This window comes from Strix aluco, chromosome 7 (genome assembly GCF_031877795.1).
Source record: "Strix aluco isolate bStrAlu1 chromosome 7, bStrAlu1.hap1, whole genome shotgun sequence".
Taxonomy (NCBI): Eukaryota; Metazoa; Chordata; class Aves; order Strigiformes; family Strigidae; genus Strix; species Strix aluco.
In genome coordinates, this window is record NC_133937.1 from 10,747,109 (window position 1) to 10,774,755 (window position 27,647).

A 27,647-nucleotide genomic window follows, 5' to 3' on the forward strand; every position below is an offset into this window, starting at 1 on the left:
GCAATTAAATTTCACTTTACCCCAGTAATGGGTCTTCAACTGGGAATACAGCAATTCGTATCTCTTTGCACAGTGCAACATAAAGGAAGATTTGTGTGAATAAGAATCTGCTCATGTATGCTCTAACTAAACACAACTGAAAAGGAAAGCAGACAGAAAGGAGTGGTTATTTGCTGTTCTCTGCCTAAGGTATTTGTGAACTTTTTTTCTTTTTTAATAACTGAAGAGCAGAAAAGGATGATGTCAGTGGGTCTTATCCCTATTTTTTGTTTATTTTTAGAAGTGGACCAACAAATAACCATGACCTAAATTCTACAAGACAGAAGTGCACACAAGCACATTGTTAAATACCAGAATCTATTTGAGTTCAGACAACTTCAGCAGAACTGTACACATACATCTTCTTTAAAAGCAGACTACAAAAAACTAATTCAGCAATACAGGGAAAATTAACAGTAAGTTCTAATATTTAAGACAATGAAGTCAACCTTTTAACTTGTCTTCATATACGGATAATGCGGATATGGCATTACAATTCAGACATATATCTGTCAAAGGCCAAAAATATAACAGCACTTTGAAATGAGCTGTCATTAAAATGAAGCTGGAATCCGGATGGAACAAGCTTCAAACTGGGCATGTGCAGACCCTGCCACCTCCTGTATTTAAATGGAAGCTGCTGCTGCTGCCCTTTGCTAAGCTGAAGTGAAGCAATCTGAAGCTCTAGTGAGAAACTGCACTGGATCTCACGTTATTCCAGAGAATCTAACGGCTTTACACACACACAAAAAGGTAAATTGGCTGACTTAAATTCAAAGGAGAGATCTTCTTTCTTTGTTTTTGCTTAGATTTTGTTCACCTGAATAATCAACCCATTCAAAGGGGGATCTCTTGTCCCTCTGAGGACCCCAACAGCACCAAAATTGTGGAGTCCTTCAATGCGTGGAATGACTCAGAAGCCAATGCCTACACACTGATGGACCTGCCTCCTAGAGCCCCAACAGTAAGTATTTTCTGTCACTAAAAGCTGTAGCAAGTAGTTCTGCTGGCAAAGCTGGCATTTATAGAACTGTAAATGGACATTTACAGTGCATGTACACATTTAATGCTGTAATGCAATAATGAACAACATAATGAAAAATTTAAAATCTTCTTTTTATTCCTTTATTTATTTACTGCAGAAAGGACTGTAGAAGCAGTGTTACATGGGCAGAAGACAGGGAGGAATGTCGAATGACAAAATGCAACAAATATGTTGTGAACTATCGAAACAACATATTCTTGTGCATTAAACAGCTGTTTAGCTGTTCAAACACAATGCTCTCTCTGTTATTATTCAAGACGGAAATCCCCGTCATTTCTGAAATAGTCTGTAAGTGCAGTGGAGTGCTAATGTAAATGTTAAAGAGTTGTTATTTGCAGTTACCCAAGAGAGCTGTTCAGAAGGTTTCCCCAGGTAAGTTCTACCAAAGCTCTTTCTCAGTTGTTAAATACTAAACAGAAAGAAAATTTCCTTCTAAGTGTGAAGGTGAGAATCTGTTGTGATGACACTTCAGGATGGAATTTCGTTGGGCTTGCTAAAAATATTTTCTATTCCATCCCACAAGCCTGAACCAAAGGAGTTCAGAAGTCCTCTTCCTGATTATATATCTCAGTATACTAGTAGGACTACAAAGTTTTGTTCACCTGCTTTTTATCCAAAAGTGTGTTTAAAAGTAACAAATAAAAAAATGACCCAAGCTAATTTTTAGTTTTTAAAATCAGAAATTCAACTTAAAATCTTGATGTGGTCACACCAGGCATTTTGGCATGGCCCACATTACACAGTGGAAACCTTTAAAACTGTGCAGGTTTCAAACACTCCAGAAGGTTTCATGCATATAGGATGTTGGATTGGGTGTTTCAGTTTGATCCTAATTTATAATGAAAGACCAGTAAATATTTTATTATTTGCAGAGTAAAAATGCAGTATTTATTTACTTATTTAATAAAACCTGTGTGCAGTGTATTACAGAAAAATAGACAAGAGAAGCGTCCTGAGCAAGGTCCTTACAAACAAAATTAGATGGATAACAGGAAAAAGGATAGCAGAACATAGCAGGGAGGGAGAAGAGGGACTGGAGAGCGCGTGGCAAAATGGAAAGGGATTCTGGGGACAGAGTGATTTACATCAGAAAATTAAAAATGGATTTTTTCCTTATTCTGCTGAAAGAGGTAATTAGCTGTCCATTTCATCTCTCTCAGCTAAGTGACTGTATTTTCAAACTTTTGCGTTTTAATTTGACACAAAGATTGGTTTAAGAGAGTTTCAGTACTGAAAGCAATATGAGCTGCTTGTGGTTCAGATTAAATTCGGAAGATAGGATACAAAATCTGCTATCCAAATTGCTCAACAGAACAAACATCATCTATGGCAAGCCCTGCTGTCTACTGGAAAGAGGGCTTAGCAGTTGGCGTCACCCTGCTGAAACCATAATTGAGGTGGGATTACACTCCTCTTTGTGCTGCCTGTCATCACAGAGCAAGTGCCTACAGAGGCAAACTCAGAAATCAGAGCAAGGAACTGTGAAGGAAAATAAGTGTTATCAGTTGTTTGAGGCCTCTTGTAGGTAGGCAGTACAAACACTGCACCTAGAAACCCTAGGAAATTACACTATTTCTGTTCTGATAATTTTTCTAAACTATATGATTTGTTGTAATGTCAAAGGCCTAACACTACCATTGGTTGTGTAAGTCATACTGTGTAAATAAGTGGCTCCATTACCTGTATTTATAGGAAAATTAAGAACAAAGAAACATGATATATTGCCAAAGTCAGTGTGGGACTGCCAAAACTTGCAATGTTTTGGAACTGGGCTCTATTCCATTAAAACATTCATTCTGCAAAACCAATGCCTACAGTTTGAAACCAGATGAATTCATAAAAGCAAAGACATAGCAGTCCCTATTTCCCTTTCCTTGTCATGTTTTACACCAGATCAGATACAATCCATCTGCTGTCCAGGCAGAAGTAGCTGAAAAACGTCCTTGTCCTAGTCTTTTCTGTTCCTGGCTTTTGAAACAATGTCACACATATAAATCAATTAATCAGTTAATCAGAACCAGCATGTTCAAATCCCCAGATGACCTTATGAGGATTTCTGCTTTCCCTAGAACTAAACCTTGCTTTATACTCTTGCCATCGGGAGAATGTAAGGAGTGGGCTATATCAAATATGATTTATATTCAGTACAAGTACTAACATCCATGACCTTGCTCCTACCACCATCACTGTTAGCTTTAGTAGGACTTCAGTAATCAACATCTCCAAGTGAACGGTAATTAAGTGATACGATTTTTGTCTTACTCTGAAAAAGAACAGGCTTTTTTCCCCAATAATAGTTAAACTGTATTCTCTGCATGTTGTCCTTTTTTCACTTATACATAAATATTTTTCTCATGCCATGGGTGGGGAGTAGAATTGGACTTTCAAAAATGGTATGTATCCTACTAGAAGTTATTCAGAGGTAATCTGGTTTGGTTGGTTTGGGTTTTTTCTCAATCAGTTATGAAATAACTATCTAGAAAACCTTCTATTTAGGAAAATGTGTATAATAAACAGATTTCCAAGACAGAATAGATGCAGGCATCAAATATTCCTGGGTTTTATATCTGATCTAGACTTCTTTCTAGAAGGAATATGTCATCACTTGGGAATCATGGGTTTGTTCAGGACTGCAAAGGAATTCCTTTATCCTTTTAACTCTCTTCAGACCAGTGTCTTGCAGGGTTTTGACAAACTTCAAGGTGAAATACATGTTCTGCCCTACACTGTTTTCTGTGGCCGATTCATTTTTACCCCTTCTCTGCTTGCACCAAGCCTTAGCAGAAGGGACTGTGCGCTGCTCTCTTCCTGAAAAAGCAGGCTGGCTCCTCAAATTGGCCCTCCAGGAAGAATTCTGCCCCCCTTGTAACCAGCTGTGTCAGCAGGCCATAAATAGAGAATAACGAGGCTCCATGTTGTGCTGCAGCCTCCACAGACAAGGCCAGAACAGCAAGGATTTAGACATATTTATCTGTCAAACATTTTCTTCTCTCCGAACTCCCCCAAAGCATCTCAAGTTTGCAAGTCTCACTCAAGTTTACTGAATGGTAACTGAAAACATAGTCAGTTCTGATTTAGCTGTTTTGTTGTAGGCAGTAGACAAGCATTCCTTTAGGGAGAACAATGAGCATTTTAAGAAGGCAGATTGCATTAAACCTACTGTTTTCCTCTATTCTAGTGTTTCCACAAGGACTCACTTAAAGCTGCTGGAAGGAAATACACCAATGTAGAGCAACTTCGTAACTTCGTAATTTCTTGACACTGACTCTATTGAGGGAAATGATAGAGTAGGATTTAGAAAAGGATTACACCTATATATGGAGGATAAAAATATCCTCCACTAAGATTATTCTTTCAAAGGGATAATAACCCTATTCTAGGGTACAAACCAACTGCTAGGACTCTATACTGAAAATGAAATTCCCACATCACTGTTCATTAAGCATGCTTCACAGCTCTGTGAAACACCCAGTCATGGTTAAAGGCAAGGTTGGTGTTTTGTCGGGAATGCTGGTCTGAATCAGTGTGGCACTTCCCAAGTTCCTCACCACACCAAAATTATCCAGCTGATTCTGCAAAACTATAGTGTAAATAGTTAATAAATAATAAATGACATGCCTATCAGAGATTAAAACCACAAATTTTTACAGTTCTAGCAAAAGGCCAGTTTTCATATACACCCAAACAGTATTATAAAACCTGCTTTTAAGGTTGACTAAAATGCCATCCTCGGCTAGTGATATGTTCTCCAACTGACTTTCAGTACTTACTATGAAGGAATTTTGTTACATTACAGTTACTGCCTTGATGTCCTCCACAGCTTCCATGACCATTTTGATTGCTTGCTTGAGAAATGTGCAATATTTATATTGACCGTCAGGAAGTTGGTGCTTCCCAATGAATTGTTTCCTCCAGAATTAATACCGATCTAAGCCACCCACAGCACCGTTGGTCTGTGGGTATACTGGCACCCAGTGGTAAAGAGCCTCAGGTGCAAGCATCTTTTACTTGACCCAGGAAAGCTGTAGTCCATGTCCATCCACTGGAAAATGTCCAACCTCTTAGCTTCCAGTTTAGTTTCTTTGTGCATTTGGCGATGTTTTGAACCATGTTACATTAAATAAATTGTGTTGTTATATGACTTGGAAGAGAAATAATTAAGTGCTGGTTTTGCCTGTTCATTTTTCTTATCTTCATTAGGAGGTGTTTACAGAAAGAAGGCTGAACAGAAAGACATGCAAGGCAACAATGCTGTGTATTATCAATGCATTGAAATAGTTGTTCAGAGTATTCTCAAAGGACAATTGCTACAGTGGAGATTGCGACAGTGGGATTTTTATTTTCCCCTGCCAACCAAGTACTCACGGGGTGACAACAGAAGACAGAGACTAAACAAGGTTAATCTGCTGGAGAAACTGAATAGAGAAAAGCTTTGGGAATTGTCTGATTTCTTGATTATCCTGCTGACCTAATTTCCTCAAGCACTTTCTTTTTCTCCCTGTCCTTTCTTTTGACATACAATGCCCGTAGAAGATCTAGAGCTGAACTTGATACAGGCACGTGTTTACATCTTCTAGTAAGGAAGCTATATGCATGCAACTTAGTGAATTTGAAGTGCTTAGATCTGATCTAATGCCTTGTCAGTCAACTAGTATCTTTCTTTGACTTAAAGAAGCATTGAATCAGATCTGTATTTCCAATAAAAACAGTGAAATGACTTTTTTTAATAACTGACTTTTTCCTCTTGGAGGACAGCCAGAGTTGGACCCTACGGTAAAAATCCCTGTCCTACAGGAAGTCCACGCTAAAATGTGAATTTATTCCTCTTTGCAACAGACCTTTTTTTTTTCCCATATATTCAGCATTATTTATGTCCCATCACTGCTCCAGTATAAATATTATTCCTTTATTTTTTCCTACATGACATTTTTATTGACTCTGAACTTGTTTCACTCCTGAATAAGTCATTTTAAAGTCTTCTACTGTCCCTTAAATAACCTTTCCTCTCTTGTAATTTCTCTGTGTATTTATATTTATCTTTTAAATTTTTCCTTATCCTTAGTCCTCCACTAATTTAATTCAAATTAAACCCATTTTAATCTGTTCTTTGTAGCCACAACAAGCTCCTTTAGTTGCTTCATTTCTGTTACCTTGATCCAGTTCTGATTAAATGAATAGCTACAGGGGAAAACATCAGAAATCTCCATGCCATTAATAAACATCATTAACTCTCTGTAGAACAGCAGTTAAAAGATGTTCTAGCCACAAGGCTAAGGAGAAAAAAACCCAAACAAACCAAAGAACACCCGATCTCATTTATTTAAAACAGTTTTATCTCAGACTCTCCCTCTCCATTTGCTATTAGCATGGGATTCTTTTTGTTATTTTACTGGCAGTGTGTTAAGCACAGCAATTTCTGCATAGGCAAGATGCCCATTGATGTTGATGATGTGATGCCAATTTACGCTTTGCTGCAGGAACCTGAACTGTCATTCAGTTAGTGTACCAACCTTCACATTTTGTTCCAATTACAGTAACAGCCAGAGCTACATTTTCTCTCTCTAAGTTCAAAGTATTTGTCCAGCACTTCATTGCTGCTAATGTAGAAACCCAGGGAGTGTGCTCCAGTTGTTGATTGCTGCGGGCAAATCTTCAGCACGCAAGCAAAGACAATCTCTTCCAGAATTCCAGACACTCCTGGGGTTCACCTCTTGCTACTGGCACATTGGTTTTAAATACACACTGTCTCTAATAACTTCAGCCCAATCTCACAGATATATTCAGCAGTAATGTCTGCCTCTACTGTCTGAAAATACCCAGTTCCTTTAATAACTGTGGTGGTGTCAAAGCCATTTTTGAGTTGCACTCTAATGGTGAATGCCAACTACTAACACAACTGTGGCATAAAAGGGAGAACTTTGTATCTTCCTCTGTGCACTTTTGTCCTTTCTTACCAGCAACCTTCCTTTTCCTGGGAAGGAATGACTGCATATGACAACTGTACCACCACCTGCCAGTACTTGTGATTGGAAAGAGCATATCCAGCCTCATAGCACTATTTAAGCTTGGTGCAGACAGAGAGCTTTGTACAGGCAATTCCCTTGTCCTGGATCCTAGGCCACGGCCAAGTTGACAGTATTCACAATAGGCAGGCTACAAATGATTCAAAATATTTCCTGGGCTTTTCTCAACCCTGGTGTGATTCTCATAGCTCAGTAGCTGAGAAATGCCATGGCTGCAGCTTGCAGGCTTGAGCTATGAGCAGTGGTCACTGCATGCCATTCTGGAGTGAGAGCCACCCTTGAGGAGAAAAGCCTGGCTATGAAGAATAGACAGGATCTGTCCATGCAGATGAACGAGGACAGGGCTTGGTATTTTTCATGACTCCATTAGCTGGCTGGAGCTAAGACACATTTAGGATAGTGGCAGATGCACAGAGGTGAGTGTTTAAGTCTCCTTACCCAACCTTGTATGTAAAGGCAGCAGAATAGTGATGATCAGGACAGCTGTTCTCTTCAATTTCTATCAGGTCATCCTGCTTCCTGGGTGCAGCCTTACTGTTTGCTTCATTACTAATCTGGGGTCACTTGGCCTAAAATGTGTTTGTGGCTCCTGATACTTAACTTAAAAATGTTAAATTATTATTTAAAATGCTGTAGTCTTCAGACTTGGCTACTGAATTTCGCTATATTAGTTGATTAAGACAAAAATACTTTCATCAAGTGCTTTATCACATACTTCACAGAGAGCAAAATGCATATTTATCCATAGAACATCTTTTCTACTTAGTCAGAGAAGTCTAGCCAGTGATGTCAGAGGACAACAGAAATCATACTTCACAGGTACAAGAAACTTTCCTGAAATGAAAACTACAGGAAATTTACTTGTTAAGTACTGCATTACTCGATGGTCAGATGCAATGAAAACAGTCCCTTCCTCTCTTTTTCTCCTCTATATCCTTATCCCTCTTTTGGAAGAGAATAGTTTGCTTTTCTTCACCAACATCAACAGTAAACACATAAACCGCTCTTTGACCTTTGCACTACTGATGGCATACTTATTCCCTGAAGATGATCAACAGAAAATGTAATTTGAAAGCAATTAGCTTATTTTGAGGTTTTTTTGCTTGCAGTCTTTTTGCAGTCTTTACCATTTGCTCTTCTAGAGAAGCACATGCCAACTTATTCAGTAAAGGCTGACAATAGACCTATGACCTCTTGTTTACTCCACAGAAGATGACAGTGCAAGATGTTCCTGCTGCCTTTCCTACAGTGGATGTCCCAGACCATGCCCATTATACAATCGGAGTAGTCATTCTTATCGTGGGGATCACAGGAACTCTGGGTAATTTTCTGGTCATCTACGTTTTCTGCAGGTATCTTTCTTTTGGATGTTTTTTTAAATACTCAAATTTATGAACTTTAACAGTACCTTGACCGTGCTCTGCAAATGCAGCACAGGCATACTATGACTACTATGCAGACATAGTAAAATGCACCGAGAGACATTGCTGTAGGAAAAAAAGTGGCAACCTCCCATTTCCTTCTAACTTCCTCCCATTAACTATAGCCGTAGCAAAATTGTTAGCAAAATTGCAAAGAATCACCCTGATATGCCAAGCAATAGAAAAGCAGCCAAACCAGAAACCTTCCAGTGAATTTTCTTCTACTGGGCTGATGGGATATTTTGCACCTGTGTCTCCCACATATCTTGTCTATTTCAGATGTTTCCTTCCACCTGCTGCTTACCACTGAGTTTCTGTTTCTCCTCTGTTCCTTACTGGCCATGACTCTTGTTTTCACATTTTCTAACACTTGGCTTATTTCCATTTAACTAAAGCCACATTCCAACTTTTGTATCTGAAGGAAACTGGATCTCTGACAACAATGTGATGATATTTTCACCATTCCTGTTCACTCAGTCTGTTTCTGTTTTGTCACACCGGGGCAGAGCACTGGCATGCTGTCTAGGCCAGTGAGCTTCTACTTGACTGGTCTTTAAGCACTAATGTAATAAAACAAAGTAACAGCATTTATATGGTAATTTGGTTGCGTAAACTTAAATCACTGGAGTGTGGACAAAAGTTGTCTGGGTCTCAAGCCTATATTTATGTGGTGCATTAAATGGTAGGTTTTGATATGTGAGTTCAGAGTAGATACCAACACTTAAGTGTGAATGACATGGCCTTAAGAACAGAAAAGGTGTTGGCATGCAGACCACGTGTATGAGGATGAAGTACATGAGCTTGCTTAGCTCTTTGGCTGGTTCCATACAGGAAAGCCAGTCATGGCAGTTGCAGTTCCAGTGGAGGACACAGCTTGTCTTCATTTGAAGATGTTATGAAGACAGAAAGGGATAATGATAGCAAAGAAACAAGTACATCAGAAGTTCAGAGAACACCTCAGATGCCTACAAAGCAATCTCAAGTGACTGCAAACTGTAAAACAGTCAGCTGCCTGAAACAGAAACATGTTCAGTAACTTTGTAGACTATTGAACAAATACCAGGGGCCCATAAGCATCTACTAATAGTATCTCCTTGCTCCTAAAGTGACAGATAGGGGACAGTAGTGCTAGTGATTGATTCTGGATCAGTGCAAAGAACCCATCATTTATTCTGGTACTTTTCAGTTGTGTCCAAGACTGAAAATTTGAGAAAGGAGCTAAAATGTTACACTGAGCCCCAAACTGAGGAGCTCTCAGTTGAGCTTTTATGTGTACCCTTTAAAACACTGTACTTTAATACTATAAATAACATATACAGGCAGGATACACTGAAGGCTGGCTGTTGCTCCCTTTAAAGTCAGTGTCTGGGCCAGTAAAATGAGCACCATATAGAAGAATTGATGTAAAAGGAAATGCTTGATGTGGTACATAGTGAGTTTGCTTAATCCCTGTATTTGGAAGTCACTGTTGATTTTATCAGCAGTGGAAAATTTGCTCCCCTCCCCCTGCTTAACATGACCCAGTTCCAGAAATCCATAGAGTACATCAACTTTAATTTCCTGTTAATCATGGACATGCAGTGCACTGGGTCAGAATATTTAAAGAACAATATGCTTTATCCCCATCACTGAGCTGGTTATCAAAACAATCCTCTAAAGTGCACAGGAATATAAGGGTGTAAAACTGAGCCTTGCTTATGTTCTCTCACAAGGGAAATGAGAAGCACCCTGCCTAGCTTGCTGTGTAGTGCCTTGGTATTTGTGAAGCTGCCAAGGCTCACAGGAAATAATAACAACATAATTATCAGTGCAGCAGTGTTTAGCAACATTCCTTCTGCTCTCTGTAGGAGTAGGAGCCTTCAGACTCCAGCCAACACGTTCATCATCAATCTAGCTATCAGTGACTTCCTGATGTCCATTACGCAGTCTCCAGTTTTTTTCACCAACAGCCTCCACAAACGCTGGATTTTTGGTGAGAAAGGTTTGTATATGTTCTTTCTAAGACATCACTAAGTGTGTTTTTACCATTGTGGCAGTTAATTTACTATTTCCTTATCCTCAGGTACACTTGCAACGTTGAGAACATGACATTGTTTCAATGTTGACACAAGTATTTCTTTGAACATTTTTGTCTGTGTGCAATAAATACATTCCCACTGTAGAGAGGAAAATTACGTACATGAGATAGATGCAAAAGTGACATTGGCAACATAAGGCACAGGAGTAGTCTTCTTGCCAGCATTTTTTCCCAACATCTCACAACTTGGCTACTGGCACAGTCTTATGACAAAGCAGCACCACCCCTCAACACACGAGCTTAAAAGCCTGGCAAAAGTGAATTTTCACAACAGAAATAGGAACTGAACATTTCCTGTGCAGTAAGAAAATGTGGAATGAAGGTGCCTTCATTCTTCCTATATAGCTGTAGTAAGAGGAAGACTAGTCTTTGCCTCTTGAGCAGGTATTGACAGAGAGGAAGGTCAGAGAAGTAATGCTGCTATTTTGATCTCTGATGACCAAAAGCACATTTTTTTAGTTCCATGAAGTGTTCAACTGCATACACGTTAAAATAAAACAAAACAAAACAAAACAAAACAAACCTCTGCTTTTAATTATTAGGTTGTTTGAATAAATCAAATGACTCATTAATATATTCATAGTCTGCATATTTACTTCAGTTATGCTGACCTTGAGATATAAATGGTTCCATAATATCAAAGTAGCTATAACCCACTGTTAAGCAAAACAGCTGTTTCTACGGGAGCTGCAGTAAAACTGGAGTTAAACAAGATATTAATGGACTGCTGAAATGATCCCACTAGAAACATCAGAAATCAATGAGTGAAAATATGTTAAGTATCACTATCTCCAGCAATTCAAGCAAACAAAATCTTTGAAGTTTATCTCCATGGATAATGTAATTAGTAAGACAGCAGCTTTGAAACAGCATTACAACTGCAGGAAAACTGAAGTTCCATTGCTTTACAAATTCCAGAAGACATTAGTTCACAAGAAACACAACTTGAACTCTCCCAGAAATTAATTAGCATGGGTAGATTAATTTCACTGCTGCTTCTGTCATCTTCATTGAAAGGCTGTGAGCTGTATGCCTTCTGCGGAGCTCTTTTTGGCATTACATCTATGATCACTTTGATGGTGATTGCCTTGGACAGATATTTTGTCATCACAAAACCTCTGGCTTCTGTTGGAGTGACGTCTAAGAAGAAGGCCCTAATAATCCTGGTAGGAATCTGGCTGTACTCTTTGGCTTGGAGCCTCCCGCCCTTCTTTGGATGGAGTAAGTGATATGGAATAAAAGTTTCTTTCCCTCATAACATTGGATTAAAGACCATTTGCAGGTATAGAAGAGGGCTGAATTAATGGCTTGTATATTAGCCTTGAATAAATCAATTTGAAAAAAACCTGATAAAATACATCTTGAAACTAAAGATCTCTAATCAAAAGAAAACAAAAAGTGTGTATTACAGCATATTTATGACAATGGCAATTTTGCTTAAGCTTCATTACTTACTGAATAAAGAACAGTAGATCAAATCAAGGCCAAAATTTATGAAGGATGCACCTGCCCATTATCCCATACCTACTTCCATTGAACAAAATTCAACAATGTAAGAGTCCAATAAATATATCCGTGGTTTTTCTGATTACTTTTTTCCTCCACAAATGTGCTGTGTAAGACAGCAGTGTCCATCTAAATTTCTTTATTCACATAAAAGAGGAACACAGTCTGAGTATTTTGTGCAAGTACATCTTCAGTAAGTCTTGACTGTGTTCTAGTTGGGCAAATTGCACTAGGTGTTGGTCACATTCTCCATTCAGCCACCGGTGTCTTCACTAATGCCTGCAAACTGGAACACGCATACAGCATCTTGATCCTTGCAGCTTGTTACAAAAAGAGTTTCTGTTATTCTTCCTCATTTGAATCTGCCTCACTACTGTAAATTTGTTTCCTATGAGTCACCAGTTTCAGTCAGTAAGTTAGAATGAACTCATCATTCAAAATCCCAGCCCATTATTGTGCTCCCTAATTCCAGAAGAGAATGTGTCAGCTCAGCTGAGGTGAGAACATAGCAATGATTGATTTTCCCAAAGAATGCTGCAACCAACTCAGCTTCTGAGTAGAATTTCAGCAGATTTTTGTTATTGTCATTCTGGTCTCCCATAAATGTGAAGCATGTTTAAGCAGGCAAACTGCAATACTGGGAGAAGCTGCCTGTAGTTGAATAAGGAGCTGTAAGAACAAAATGACAATATAGTCTTAGATTCTAGATTCTTAATTGGAGAAGGTAGAAAAATTGCTTGAAGGGTGTTGTTATCTTGTAATTAGATTCTAATAGTACCCACAGTACTAACTCTCATATGCAAATCAGATGCATCTGAGCACATCTAGTGCAGTATTTTTAAGAGTTCAACAGAAAATATCACTGTAAATAGTGAAAATTAAAATACAAAGGTAAAAAGACATTGCTGTTGACAGTTTATTTACTTAACAGTTTGACACTTCCTTTAAGGAGATTATATTTTATTCCAGGCAGAATATCACACATGTATGATTTTTTTTTCTCTTGTACTCAACTTTACTTCTTGGCAAAATTAATTTGATCTGCACAATAAATCTTTCTTCTTTGCACAGTAAATTTCTTTTATCTGCACAAGCTTAAAAAAGCAGTAGCTATAGGGATCAGTTTCATTTCACTCTCTGGGCAGACAGCAATCTGTCAGGAAATGGAGATATTTAAAAACAATATGGGTCTGATCCAAGACCCACTGAAATATCTGGAGAGATGCTCCTTGACTATGTTGAGCTGTAAACAATATTCAAGAACTGAAACAAAATTATTCAGCTTTCCAATCTGAAGCCTTATACATAAATACAAAAGGGCAACAGAGTCCAAGAAAATTTCCCTTTAAGAGAATAAGACAAATTCCCATGTTATTCTGTATCTTTCTGTAACTTCTGCACTCAGAATGAGAATCACCTCATGGCTTCTGCCTTCTGCTGTCTTTCTTTCTAGGTGCATATGTTCCCGAGGGTCTGATGACTTCCTGTTCCTGGGACTACATGACTTTCACACCACCAGTCCGTGCCTACACGATGCTGCTTTTCTGTTTTGTCTTTTTCATTCCTTTGATTGCTATCATATACAGCTATGTCTTTATATTTGAGGCTATCAAGAAGGCCAACAAGTAAGTAGCCAAGTCTTAAGATTCTATCCTTCTGTTTAAGTGACTGCTTATTTTCTTAAAACAAAGACCAACAGAAGAAAATTGGGAAGTTTTTGGCTTTTAATTTGTATGCATGACTGAGACAGGAAATTCTGTCAACTGTCAGCATAGTAAGAAGTATGATGCTTTGAAGGGCCATTCCTGAATTTAAGCCAGAGCTTTTCAGTATATTGTCTAATGATGCGGAAAAGGGTATGAGTAACAGCAATAGACTCTAAAGGATGAGAAAGGACTGTAGAAATTAACCAACCAAAAGAAGTACTAAAGGGACATCAGAGACACCTAACAATAGTGTATCAACAATTATTCCACAGAAAAATAGATGGAATTGAACTACAAATTCCATGTTTGACAAAAGTTGAAAAAGAGGTGAAGCATTTAATCACAGGTCTCTGAAAAAAACCCCTATTGTTGTAAAAATAAAGGGCAGTGTTTGCCACTACATTTGTAATCTATAAGTATCTGTCCTGTAGATATCAGCACATCTAGTCACATGGCTCAGAAGTACAAAGTGAGAGTAAGGTAGCAAAATTGGGCCTAAGGAAGCAAAGGCTTCTCTATTTAACATTGTTCAATTGGCTTAAATACCTGGTTTATGTGGAAATTCTTCTGGTACAGGACTACTTTCTTCTCTGAAGCACCTGTGAAGTTTGCCATTGATAGGGGCAACAAAAGCCCACTGAATTGTGAAGGACCAGTCACATACATACATTAACACACACTAAAAGTGCATGACTTTTAGCATAAATGAGCACAAGAGTAATTGTTGTCCCATTTTATGAAGCTATTTGCTCAACTCCCTGCCTCCTTTTTTTGCTGTTCTATGTTTATTTCCCCTAGGTCTATTCAGATATTTGGATGTAAATATGGAAATAAGGAGCTCCAGAAACAGTATCGGAGGATGAAAAATGAGTGGAAGATGGCGAAAATCGCACTGATTGTCATCTTGCTTTACGTCATTTCCTGGTCACCATACTCTGTTGTTGCTCTGGTAGCCTTTGCTGGGTAATTATGAATGTATCAGTAAAGGAATATTCAATGAAAGCAAAAGGTGTGAAATTGTGGAAGACAGATGAAAGTCAAAGCTACTTGTCAAGTTTAATACCTGAATTGCATTCAAAACACTCACATATTTAGGAATAACATTTAACAAATGAGGCACATGCTGTGATTTTTTCTTAGTTTGGCTTTTAAAAAAAAGAAAAAAGAAAACAGGAAGGTTATCACTGGCAACATAACGTTACTGTGATTTTTGAATGAAGGTTCTCTATGCTAGAATATTTAAACTATCTGAACTTTATTTAGCACCAAAATGCTAAATAAGGGGACCAAAAAGATCCACCAGGTTTATTTTCTTTTCTTTCTCCATTTCTTTTACTTATAAAAGTCTATTCATTTGCTTGTGTTACATCAAACTGCTGAAATTCCTTACACGTATAATCAAGCTCAAAATTAGTACATACTTGCATTGGGGAGCTTTCTGATGCTGGATATAAAAGATTGTAAATATAAAGCATTTAAGCATGCTATTCATCTATTTAATTGTCAGCATTTTATACAGTAATTTCAACAAAAGCATGATGCTATTAATGCATCTGTATAATATCTGTACATAGCTTGACAGCAGACTATAGTTGATACAATCCAGGTACAAGTAATGGATTGGGAGTCAGGATGCCTTGGCTCTATGTAGATATTTCTCCCATGTTAACATGAGAATTTTCCTGTGCTTCAGTTTAGCCTTTGTTAAATAAGTCTGACTACCTGCTTTAAAAAGTCTTGTCAGCTGCAAATCATCAAGTGGAAGACTCCTATGACAGTACAAAACACTTTTATTTGTATTTTTCAAATCAGAAATAAAAGTAGGTTTTCCTAAAATTGACACACAGGATAAATTTACTTACGATGGAGCATTTTGGGAGGCAGGGGAGATTTTTGTTACGCACTCAAGGAAGAGGCCACTGCAAGGCCTCTTCTCAAACATAGCTTAGGAAAGCAGCTTCCTAAACATAGCACTTCTAAAATCTTATACTTAAGAAGAAAAAATGCTAAGAGAAGAGGATTCTCTCCCTTTGTATCCAGAGGGGCAACTCCAAGCAGCAGCAAACATTTTCTCCATGAAGGTAAACACATTACTCACTCAGAAACGTGAATCCTTAGGATGTGTCCCAGTGTCCCATTTCCTGTCACAGGGGGACTTAGATACTGGGCAACTACCACTGGTGATCTGTGACCAGCTAGAGACAGAGGAAGAGCAAGAAGACAAACAAATGCAGCACAGCTACCTTGCAGCACTACTTGCTCTAAGATACCTTCAAAATCAATTAAAAAAAAAAAAAAAAGCAATTTGGAGATGCTTTAAGCTAACCATTTTAGCTGTAAAACTGTCAGGCTGTCCCATACAATTCAGTATCTACCTTAGAATGGTCAAGTGCCTGCTGAACTTGACTTCTAGCCCTTGTCTCCTACTGACAAAAATCTGAACAAATGGGACAATTTTATAACTTTACAGGATATGACAAATGAGCATTTGCAAATTTTGCTCATGAAGACACCTGGTGAGCAACACAGTTTCACTCAACTTTTTTTCCATTTCTGAACTATGCCTTTTAGGCAATCCTCCTGGGATTCTTCAGAGATTAATAGGCCAAGCCTGGAGGCTTTCTGTGGACTTTTATTACAATGAACTCAGATAAAATCACTGCATGCCACATATGGGAGGCAGACATGGAGTTTGTGGCAACAGTCCTCCACTAAAGACAAGTCATCTGACAGAGCAGCAACATACACAGAAGGAAAGAAGAACCTTAATTCCTTTAGAAAGTATTTTGGATGGGGAACAGTGAGCTAGCACACAGTCACACTCACTAATATTGTTGGTCTATAGGTTGTATTTTCTGGTAATGGTTAGCTTAAACAAAAGCCTTTGTCACTGTTTGTTTCTGTTAGCTGAACTTTTCATCAGTCTTACCAAAGCACTATCTCTCTCATCTCAGGGTCAAAAACTCCGTTCCAGCAAGGTCATACTGTTGTGTGTCCTCCAGAATCTGTGAAGAATTACACCTCTAACCAATGCTTTAGAAGTATGATTAGGAAAAAACATGTTAAAATTGTATATAGAGAACACGCTTATCAGAGAAAAGCCTTAAGTTAGAGGTGATGTGGCATCTCAACATTCAGGCAGCTGACAAAATGAGTCTTCTATTACCACTGGCAAACCATTTCCACCTCATCACAGAGCATCAATATTTCCATAGTAAGATGAAAAATTTCTTCACCAGGAAGATGAGCTGCCACCTACTTATGCAATCCTCTTCATTGTTTGCAGCACTCATATGAGAGACCTTCTTCTGAGAGAGGCTTGAGAGGAAAACCTGTTTTCTCCTCTAATATTACTGGAATACAAGGCTAATTGAAAGATGGAGCTTAGACTGTCTTCTCAGGAAGAAGTGCTGGAAGAAAGAAATGATGTAATCCTTGGAAGGAAAGACTGACTTACCAGGCCATTTCACTTAGAACCCTTTCTACCAATGCAGGAAGAGGTCTTCAGAGCCTCTAAGCAGGTCTACGGAGAATTTGCCTGGTAGAAACTGCCTATGAAATGTTATTTTTTTCTATTGACTTTCTTCTGACCAAGACCTTACAGGCTACTTCAATCTATCTTCAAAAATTAACTGGCTGATAGCAGCATGACAGATAGACATCAATCATAATTATTTTATCCTTTAGAGTCACATCACCTGCATATATGGATGGTCACAGTAACACATGAGCATAGCATGTAACACCTGAAAATACTTTCCCTTCACTGTTTAGTTCAGATCAGGCAAAAAATAAAGTCTGAATAGGAAAAAAGATTTATTAGTTATCTTTGCCTATAACGCCTCATTCTGCACACCTATTTAGTGACATATTACTCAGCAAGTATATCTGCTGAGTTTGGAATAGATAGATACTCTGATGAATCCACACTCACTTATTGAAGGCTGACTTTGTCCCTAAGGTAAACAAAATGGGAATTGCCACTATCCTGAGTCATAGTAGTGAAGTGCTGCAAGAGAAGCCCCAAGAAAATCATGTTTCTCAGAAATGCAATTAGGCTGGTGCTGATCTTTGCAGGCAAAGGATGTAAAATTTGTTCTCTCACTGACTGGGCACAGAACTCCCCCTTTTACTCTCTCTGGAGCACTAATAAAGCATTGTCTTGTCAGTGTATAACTGCAGAGACTACATAGAACTCAATACTAAATATATAATGCATTTGCATTACTCTAGGTATTCCAACGTCCTAACACCCTTCATGAACTCCATACCAGCTGTGATTGCCAAAGCTTCTGTCATCCATAACCCCATCATTTATGCCATCACTCACCCCAAATACAGGTAAGTTCACTCTTATAAGCCATGTTTAATACAGCAAAGAAAATCAGACAGTTACTTTGTCACTTTTAGAACTAGTATCTGAACTCTGCTTCACCTGCTCATTTTACCTCTGTAAAACAGCCTTGCCCTCCCGAGGGAAACTTCTCAATGCCATTTGTACTTGGAACAAATTACTATGCAGATAGGAGTTAGAGGTATTTATGAATACTGATCTGTACTTACAGATTACATGATAAAAGATAGAGAGCTTCCCACCAAAATTATTTTTTTTAACTATCTTCATGAGAGATGCAGGCATTGTCAGTGTTGCAAAAAGCAGATTGTGAAATTAACCAGGCCAGCAAGAGATGCAATTCATTAAGTCAATCCACCTCTTCCCTATTTTGTGCATTCTCCCCACCTTTCTTCAAGCTTTCACATTTCAGAGAGTATTTCTTCTGAGTTGTAACACCTAGGGCCATTACCAGTTCAGATGCAGGCTATGAGATCTGACAGACGGCAGCAAACCCATATATATGCAGTTGTTTCACCCTTTACAAAGACCTACTCAGGAACTGGATAGAGAAGAACTGGGCATGAACATCTAAGTGGGGAAGTCTGGGAAGAAGAGGAAAGCTAGGCAAAAGAGTTTCCTTACACTGCATATGAGGAAAGAAATATTGTAATATAACTGCACATTTTGTACAACTCTACAGATAGCTGCCAAACAGATGTGTAAGAGGAAGCTAGAATAGCTGCTTAGGGGAAGATTAAAATAATTCATTATGTGGTATTTCTGCAAGGTTCAATTTAAAGGGACAGAATTTTATTTTTGCCCTGATTAAGCTGAAAGCAGATAAAACATCATTTTAATAGCTCCCCTCAGTTCGAAGAGCTATATTTTAATGCCCTTATCCCTGCCAAGCAATAAATCTGAGTTCTGCAGAACACTGTGAATAAGTGATCTTGCAGGGTGATTATATATGAGATATTGGATATCTGGAAAACTCTTTTTGTACCCAGTAATTTTCCAGTCCATGCAGCATTAGTTCATGTCTCTGAATAAATGCATTGTTTACGATGACTGAATTTTTGTGCTAACAGAAAAATTTTGACTGGTTCTATCTCTCATCCATTAGAACAGCCATTGCAACATACGTTCCTTGCCTTGGATCCCTGCTGAGAGTTTCTCCTAAAGACTCACGGTCTTTCAGCAGCTACCCCTCCTCCAGACGAGTGACTGTAAGCAGCCAGTCTTCTGATGTAAGTCGGCCACAGAAAGGAAAAAGTTGACTCCTCTCTCTGACAGTGAATCAGTAAGGGAGACACTTCCCATACACCATTTTTAATTGCAAAGTAATTAATTTTCATATAGAGTCCTTCAAAGTGGTAGATTCTTTAGATGAAACGCATTATGGTGTTCATTACAAGAGCTCCAGAGAAAGCAGAGGGACAAAGTGAAATAAAAGACAGAAGGCTGACGTGTAAAAGCAGAATGTAGATCTCTGTGTTCTTGCTGGTTGGTGACACTGAAGAGTGGAAAGATGGAACAACAGGAATTTTAGAAAGTAAGGGAAGCTCAGAGTCAGAGTGACCTTGAAAGTCTGATCATACTTCTAGGATGTACTTGTCTGACCACAGATTTAGAGTCTGGACACATGCAAAAAAGTTACTAAATGGTTCTCTAGTGAAAGCAAGGATGTAATGAAACAGATAACTGTTTTCTGAAAGTGAAGTGGGATGTACTTGGAAACATATTAATCACTAGATTTAGACAAATCAGTCAATCCATTACAGAACCATTCTCACAGAAGACCTCAACATCTTGCTACTGCCAGTCTGAGTGAAACCAAATGTTTTGCACAGCAGCTGAAAACAGGGCAAACATTTGGCATCCTAGGCTCTCTCTTGCAATCCAAAGTTACATTACTAACTAAGCACATTAGTTCATTGCACTTGTTTTAAATGAAATTTCCAAATATATGAAAAGCCATAATTTTCTTGGTGATTCTTTTTCATAGTCAAGGTAATAATTGTATTAATGCAGACAAGTGCTGACTTCTGACAGTTGTTTTTAACAGTGACATTTCCATTTCTTTGCACTCTATATTCTTTTGACTTCTTGGTCCAATCAAAATTAAATTCTTCTGGCTAGTAGCCACCACCCAGGGGAAAGGTTTTAAAACTGGCTAATAAAAAAGGAAGATTTTTATATTGCATCTCTTAGATTGTGAATCCTGATTCTTAAAAAAAACCCTAGACTCCTTGAGTAACACTGTGTGTTCTTCTACTACTATCAGTGCTGGGGAAGGGGAACCACACCAACAATTCAACAGTTCTTTTTGCTTAGGAAAGCAACTCTTAATACTTGAGGTAAAACAGTGGAATGAATGGAGAATGAAAATTACTGAAAGTAAAAAATTCCAAGCAATAGGCATGCTTCACAGTCTGGAATTTTCTATAAGACTTGAGTAAGTTTGGATCCTGTTCAGAACAATGACAGAGTCAGGATTTTTCTGACAAGAATATATGTTTCCCTTAACTAGTTGATTTGACCATAGAACACTGATTTATTAGTAAGTAATATCAGTTTAGCTGAAGTACAGAGAAGAAAGAAGGGCTCAAATTCAAAACAAACAAAATTGCTTCCACGCTCACTGATAATTTATTTTGTGGCTTTTTTGTACCATATGTGGCTCAATCAAGCCATAAGATTTCTAGACATACACTCACAATACAAAAAGGCAGTACATATGCTGCCATGTATTTTATGTCAAGGCTGGTTATCAAATTGTAAGCCGATAAATTATCTTGATGCATTTTTTTTGTACTCCTGTGGATGCAGATATTTAGGACCTTGGAAAATACTAAAGAAACAACTTGCAGTCAATTCTTTGCAATGAAAAGGAGCCAAGCTCCAGAACAGATGCTCAGAAAATAAAGTTGCTTCCATTTTAAAATTCAATGAAATGGGACTGTAAGTGTTAATACACTCTATGCATGTAATGGGAAGCACAGTACACATTTTTTAAAACGTCAGGATCCAGAAAATAGCCTAGCCCAACCTCTTGTGCTTCAGCACGAAAACATATGTTTAGATTGTCCTCCTGGATATTTTGTTAAGCTCTTCTAAGAACTCTTCCATGGAGACATCTCAGTCTGGAGACACTTCACTCTGTAGACTCATCTTCATCATTGCTTCCCCAATAGTTAGAATGTTGCTTATGAAAATACAACCTTGATCGTCACTGCTCCAAATTAAAATAATTTTTCCTTCCTCTTTTTCTGTGTTCCCCTTATCCTTCCCCACAGTTACACTGCAAAAATGATCCTGATCCTCCTTAGAGCAATCAATCTGTTATGTATTAAAATTCTGGTATAGCACCACCAATTGGTATTCTCTCTTAATAGTAACAGACTCATCAGGCCAATTTCTCCTGTTCCATCAAAGTTCATGTTTTTCTACACCTCTTATTTTTATTTTATTCCCTGGAGAAAGTTTATCAAAGTGTCAATAATTGAAAGTATCAAATATTGAAAGTATCAATAATTGCTTTGAGTATTTTCAATTATATACTCTCACCTGATGGAAGGTATATCCAAAGCACATAGATCACTTATGAAAAACCCCTGGTGCATGAAAAACTTTAAGGAAGTATATCACACTGTTAGGGTCACCCATTTTAAGGCAAGAGACACTGTCAAAGAGAAAATGCCATGAGCTGCTCATCAACCCCATTAGCTGTTTCATTGTTTTATTATGATCTATGGAATTCTGTGATTCTTCATCATTGTAGTGAAAAGGCTGACAGAGTGAGGAAAAGGAACAGAATTTTTGACTTCTAGGAAATTCTGGTGGGCTGGGGTTTTTTACGGGTTTTTTTTTCCCCATTAATTGGAACAAAGTTTACAAAATCCAGGCTCCTTCATGAAACAAAATGTTTCTACAGCACTGATTCTGCAGTTCCCAGGCACTTCTGTCTCTTTATTTCTGCCACTTCAGAAACTTTGGCCCTAATTCCTCCGAACACCTGTGCTTCCTAGTCGGGTACTACTATGGAAACACTATCTCCTCAGAGCTACAAGGTGCATCAGAGAAGTTTCAACAATAGACTATAACCAAACACTATTTTGTTTGAAATTTTGCAGTGCATCCTGAGGAGAAAAAAAAAAGTAAGCCGAATTTTACACTCCACAGACTTGATAGTTTTGCTTGTGCCTCTTATAAGCAAAGATTTTATGAAGTCAAACATGGCATAACTTTTGTGAAATGTCTTTTATACAATGTCTGTCTTTTTTATAATTTCTGTCTAGGTAAAACTGACTCTCATGGGGAAAATTGGATGGAAGTCTAAGGAATCTAGAGTGATTGTTTTTGCTGTATTCATTTTAGGGCTGTACTGACACAGAAACTGATACCCCCAGTATGTTCTCCAGACTTGCTAGCAGACAGATTTCCTATGAAACGGGTAAAGACACAACTCAAACTAGTGACATAAGAGCCAAACATAAACTGAGGAGCCATGACTCTGGGAACTGTGAGAAGGTAATAGACTGCATAATATCTAAGTTCTCTGACAACTGGTAGGTCAACAAATCAGCAGATTTTACCATAATTAATCATGAAGGTTCCTGCCAAGAAGATGAGGATAACCTATGAGTTAACACAATGAGTAATGACTTAGAGGCTGTAAAAGGTCATCAGCTTTTTGTTTCCACCCTGGTTCATTATTAAGCTGTCTTTGTTGTATTTCTGACAAGCAATGGTGCTGTTTTAGTGAACTTAGCATCTGAATGGTATGTTGTCTTGTGTTTGGTTTCAAGTGTGCATTCAATAATATTTGTATCCCACTGTCCAAATTATTTGGTCAATCTTTCTGTTGTCTCACCATTTGCTATCAAATGAACACATATGGTGAGAGGCTATCTTTAGGATATCACTATTTTTCAGTCAGTCCTCTGCTGTGCCCCTTTTTTTCTTTTTCCTATTTGCATTTTATGTATGTAAAATATTGTGACATACCTAGATGTCATTTGTATCTTTCTTATCTGTGTTCATTTTTCAGACAGCTGTAGATGCTGATGACATATCCATGATGGAATTGAATGTCACAGAGTACACTGCTACACCTACTGTAAGAATTATTTTAATATTTGGCATGGGTCTAACTAACCGAGGGAACAAAAACTAATGACAATTCCAGTCTCTGAGCACAAATTAAATTATTTTTTGAGATGCAAAAATCACATGGTATTCCCAGCACAATATAGGAAACATGACCACAAAGGGTAGATCATTGCTGAAATTAAGCAGAAGGAGAACACATGTACTACAGGGTTCTCCTTAAATCCAACTTCTTCAAGGAACTTGAATACTTTCTTGAATTCAGTAGATCCACTGATGAGGTCTGTGATTTCCTTAGAGGAGCATGGAAGAATTGAATTTTTTTCCATCTTTATATGGATAATATACACAATAAACTGAGATAGCCATTCTGATGGGTGTATCTCTGAGACAGCCACAGTCTTGTGGCAAGTACTGCTGTACAAAGTGACAGTTAACTATTTAATGTTCTCTGTTTTGGGTAGCAGCAAACATCTAAAAAATGCAACTTGAAGGAAATCAAGGTAAGGTTTTGAAGCCATATCACCTATTCAGTAAGATGTTGCGCTAGTGTCTATTTCTTCTTCCATGTAAGAAAGTTACAGCATACTGATAAATCTTTTTTGACATCTGCCACAAGTGAGTCAACTTGCCTTAATTCCTGACAGACAGGGAAATAAGAGAAAAGAGTTGACAGATGAAAAGAAGCCAGTTTTATCTTTGCAGTATTAACCCCAATGTAATATAAACATCTTAAATTATCTCTTTATTGTTAGCAGTGATCCTTATGTGCTACTGCTAGCCTAATACCAACACTGTCATTTTTTGGTCCTGTGCAAGTGACAGCTAACGTTGCTGTTGTCAAAAAATGCTAATTAATCTTTCCCTCAATTCCTGTTTTCACTTTCTTCTCTAGTTTGCTTCACCCTTCAAACTGTTATCACTACATTTTACATCACCTCTTGCACCAACGAATCTAAACAGTCCCTCTTTATGGAGGGACTCCTTACCTGATTGAATTCAGACTGTCTGAGCGTATTCACAGCACTTTTGTTCATAGTCAAATGTGCTGTCATTAGCCTGGTCTTTTATCAAAGTAGACCAGCTCTTAAGTAGCAAATGCAGTCTGTGATTTAGTACATTAACTTGTTTAACAGTTTTTTGCTCATAAGTTATTAATGAAATACTAAAAAAAGTGTTCAGATCTACTTTTTCCTCCATCCTTTAAGTTTGGTTTTGAGTTAGCCATGGGGATCAGCAAAGTGCTTATCTAAATATATGCCCCTGTTTCACAGATGATGCAACCTGAACTCCTTATAGATGTTTGTGTTTTCCATTTCTTTTAAATCCTTGCATCCTTTAGAGAGGTGAGAGCCTAAATGATATTGGACAAAGAAAAGGAGAGTCTCACCACAGACAATCTGCAGCCCAGATACCCAGCATTACAGTAACATACAGCAATGTTCAAGGAATAGAGCAGCCTTCTGGATACAACTCCGGTTTTCTGCATCCTAAGATCAACAGCCGCAAGCAGAACAAGAAGTCAAACAGCTAAGTGAGCCGTGCAAGCCAGACTGTCACCTCAGCCAATACCTCTGGAACAACTATGGACCAGCTGAATCCAGAACAACTTCCTACATTGTTCTTAAATGCTCCTACAAAGACACAACACAAGACAAGCAAGAGGAGTAAGGTTTCCAGCATCAGAACTCTCTCCAGTGGTTCACTTCTTGACTGAGTGACATTGTAATTTTATTATTTCTTCTTTATGCAGCTCATGAAACAATTTCCTTCACTTGGATTTTACTCTGCTTTACTCTACTTCCACCACTGCATGGATCTTACCTACAGGTCTCCTAGGATTAACTTGAGAGGAAAGGGAAATAGGAGATTCAAACCTGGTCTTTGTTCACTTTGTGTAGTTTAACTTCAAAGCTATTACAAAGCTAAAGCTGAGAGATTTGGGGGAAAATGTACATTACTTCCTGACGACAGTTTCTTCATTATTGTGAAGTTCCTCAACCAAATGAAAACTCAATCACACAGTCAGTGCTCCCTTCTCTCATTAACGACCCACGTTCCCTCATTTTCTTCTACAATCCAATTGAAAGGCAATACAGTTGAGCAGTAATTTGAAGTCTCGGATCTTTGACTTAATTTCTGTGATTCTGGGGGAAGAGACAGGAATAACTCAGAGGACAAGGCTATGGTCCTTTCCACACTTAGCTTCTTTTTCCAACAGTCACTTAAGAAGCCAGTCTAACCCACTCCTAGCTAACCTCCCCAGAGCTATAGGAAAGTGTTAGGAAACCCTTCCGACTTTTCTTTAGCAGGTTTCATGAGAAGAATGCAGAATTCAAAGCAATGTTTGTACTGAAATATCTTATGGATAAGTCAATATATCTGCCTTCTAATACTTCAAATTGGTTTACCTGTAGATGTGCTTTTCTAAAGTAAATCTTGGGAGAAAGGTTAGTTCTTCAAAAATAGTTGTTCTAGAGATGTGTGGAATCCACACCATCCCCACTTTAGCATTTTAATTTTTCCCTTCTCTAAACAGCAGCATTCTTATAGCTGAGGTTTGTTTCCACAATGACTAAATCCATGAGATTGTACTTATTTCCCCCAAAAGTAAAGGAATTCTACGAAACAGTGATTTTCTTCTTTTTCCTGGTGCATCTTCTAGTGCATGAGAATAAATGGACAAAATTCATTTGCAACCCATAGCAGTCTACATCACAAGAATCATAAGGTATAGTCAGTGGGGATATATACCTTCTGAGCCCAAAAGTACAGGGCACAAAGAGCTACTGAAACAATATGTCTCCATGGGCCCTCTAGTAGTTCTCACTTTGTTGCAATAATAGAGGGAAGTCATTTTGTCCTAAGTAAAACAGTTCTTCCCTATGTCACATCAGAAAAAGCCATAAAATCAATAAAAATGTAACCAGCTTATTCCTTTGAGGGGAAAAAAAAGCAATCAATGGGTTCCGGAAGATTTGGGGCATTGTTTTGAAGCAAACTGTTGGAAACTTACTTCAAACTGAGGTTTATTAAAAGGAAAGTTATTAAAACTAAAAATGGAGGTGATAATGAATTCTGCAGCCAAATATTAAATCATGAAAAAGTGGGCTGTTCAGGCTGGTAATAAACTGCCAAAAGAAACAAACTGTTCAAAATCCAGGATGTTTTATGTAAATAAAATCATACGCATTAGAGATGGAAAGGAGCTATTACAGTTCCTTCCTTCACCTACCACAACCGGATATTGTCTCCAGGCAGAGGACAATATTAAACTGATAATATATACAGCTAGCAATAAGGACAAAGAAGAGAGAAAACGTATCTTCAAACAGGAAGTACGTTCAAAGATACTCATCAAGTCTAAGGAATTTTATTATGACTTATTGCTTAGGCTTTTAAACTTATTTAAAAACATGAAGCAGTAATTCTTCCCGTCCTTTGTCATGAAGGCCATTCACACTAGTGAAAACTGGGAAGAAATGAAATGCTAGTGAATGCTGCCCATTTCACATGGGTCACAAAAGGCTGAGCCTGTCCAGAAAATAGCTCAAAGCTCGCACATGCTGTTTCATGTGTTAATAAGAAGTGCATGGTATGTGTCATTAAGAGCTAGACCCTTTGCTTCTGTCAGGATTTTGTTCCCAAGCAGTATTCTTCAAGACTATACTCTGCACATTTCTGCATTCCCTTCCACTTTTAGAGGGTATAAAAAGAATACTTCCATGGCTAGAAAAGCCTCACGAATCCACAGCACGTTGTTCTCTATATCCTTCAACTCCAGCATGTACTAGAGATTAGTTTGTACCTATAAAAAGAACTACAGCTGTTGATGCTCGTCTACTTACAAGCGGCTTGAAAATCATATATTAATTAGGGAGAATTTGTCTGGGAGCACTTCAAAACTCTTGTGTGTACACCCTGTGTAACTAACAGCTTTGCTTTCCCTTCACCTCTACTGAGACTATAAAAGTCATCCAGGGGAAAGCCTACAAAATTCATTTCACCTGAATATCTCTCCAAGTGATTCACGCTGTAACCCCAGTGGCATTTGGAATAAATCATTATTAGTTCATATTTCATCTCATCTTAGCAGCTTTATTTGTGTCCTGTATCCTCTACTTGGCAGCCATTCTTTCCGCTTTGCTGTCTCTTTACACCCTTTAACACAGATGACTGATTGGATTAAAATAATTTAGGACTGAGATGATTCATATTTCAGTTAAAGTCAACTGTACAGCCTGTTCTGCACTGGAGAGACTGCCTGTAGTTTACCATGCAAGTGGGTATGTTCCAGTGACTTGGAGGTGTGAAAGGACTAGGGCAAGACTGAGGCACTTCCCTTTGGCCTTTTGTAGGCCAGGAGCTGTTCACAGAGCAGCCTG

At 38.1% G+C, this 27,647-nt stretch overlaps 1 protein-coding gene and 1 long non-coding RNA gene across 6 annotated transcripts in view; one reads left to right on the forward strand and one right to left on the reverse strand.

Annotated features, from left to right (window-relative positions):
* Nucleotides 1-27,647, reverse strand: part of LOC141925606 (uncharacterized) — a 59,500-nt gene that overhangs the window by 17,707 nt on the left and 14,146 nt on the right. The window lies entirely within an intron of this gene.
* Nucleotides 706-27,578, forward strand: OPN4 (opsin 4). 5 transcript variants are annotated; one of them, XM_074830428.1, is made up of 12 exons: nt 706-792; nt 883-1,003; nt 8,317-8,459; nt 10,376-10,509; nt 11,623-11,826; nt 13,565-13,736; nt 14,616-14,780; nt 18,051-18,158; nt 19,277-19,400; nt 22,531-22,683; nt 23,204-23,272; nt 24,605-27,578. In XM_074830428.1, the coding sequence occupies exons 2-12, from the start codon at nt 977-979 to the stop codon at nt 24,794-24,796; spliced, it is 1,491 nt and encodes a 496-aa protein (XP_074686529.1). In that variant the 5' UTR covers nt 706-792; nt 883-976; the 3' UTR covers nt 24,797-27,578. The 5 variants fall into 5 exon arrangements, with proteins under 5 accessions (XP_074686529.1, XP_074686530.1, XP_074686534.1 ...); XM_074830429.1 differs by having other exon boundaries at nt 707-1,003; nt 10,376-10,500; XM_074830430.1 differs by lacking the exon at nt 883-1,003 and having other exon boundaries at nt 741-792.

Coding starts and splice junctions, on each gene's coding strand:
- OPN4 (XM_074830428.1), top strand. CDS start 977: ATGGACCTGCCTCCTAGAGCCCCAACA. Junction 10,510..11,622: donor CTGGATTTTTGGTGAGAAAG/GTTTGTATATGT, acceptor CTTCATTGAAAG/GCTGTGAGCTGTATGCCTTC. Junction 23,273..24,604: donor AGTACACTGCTACACCTACT/GTAAGAATTATT, acceptor TGCATCCTTTAG/AGAGGTGAGAGCCTAAATGA.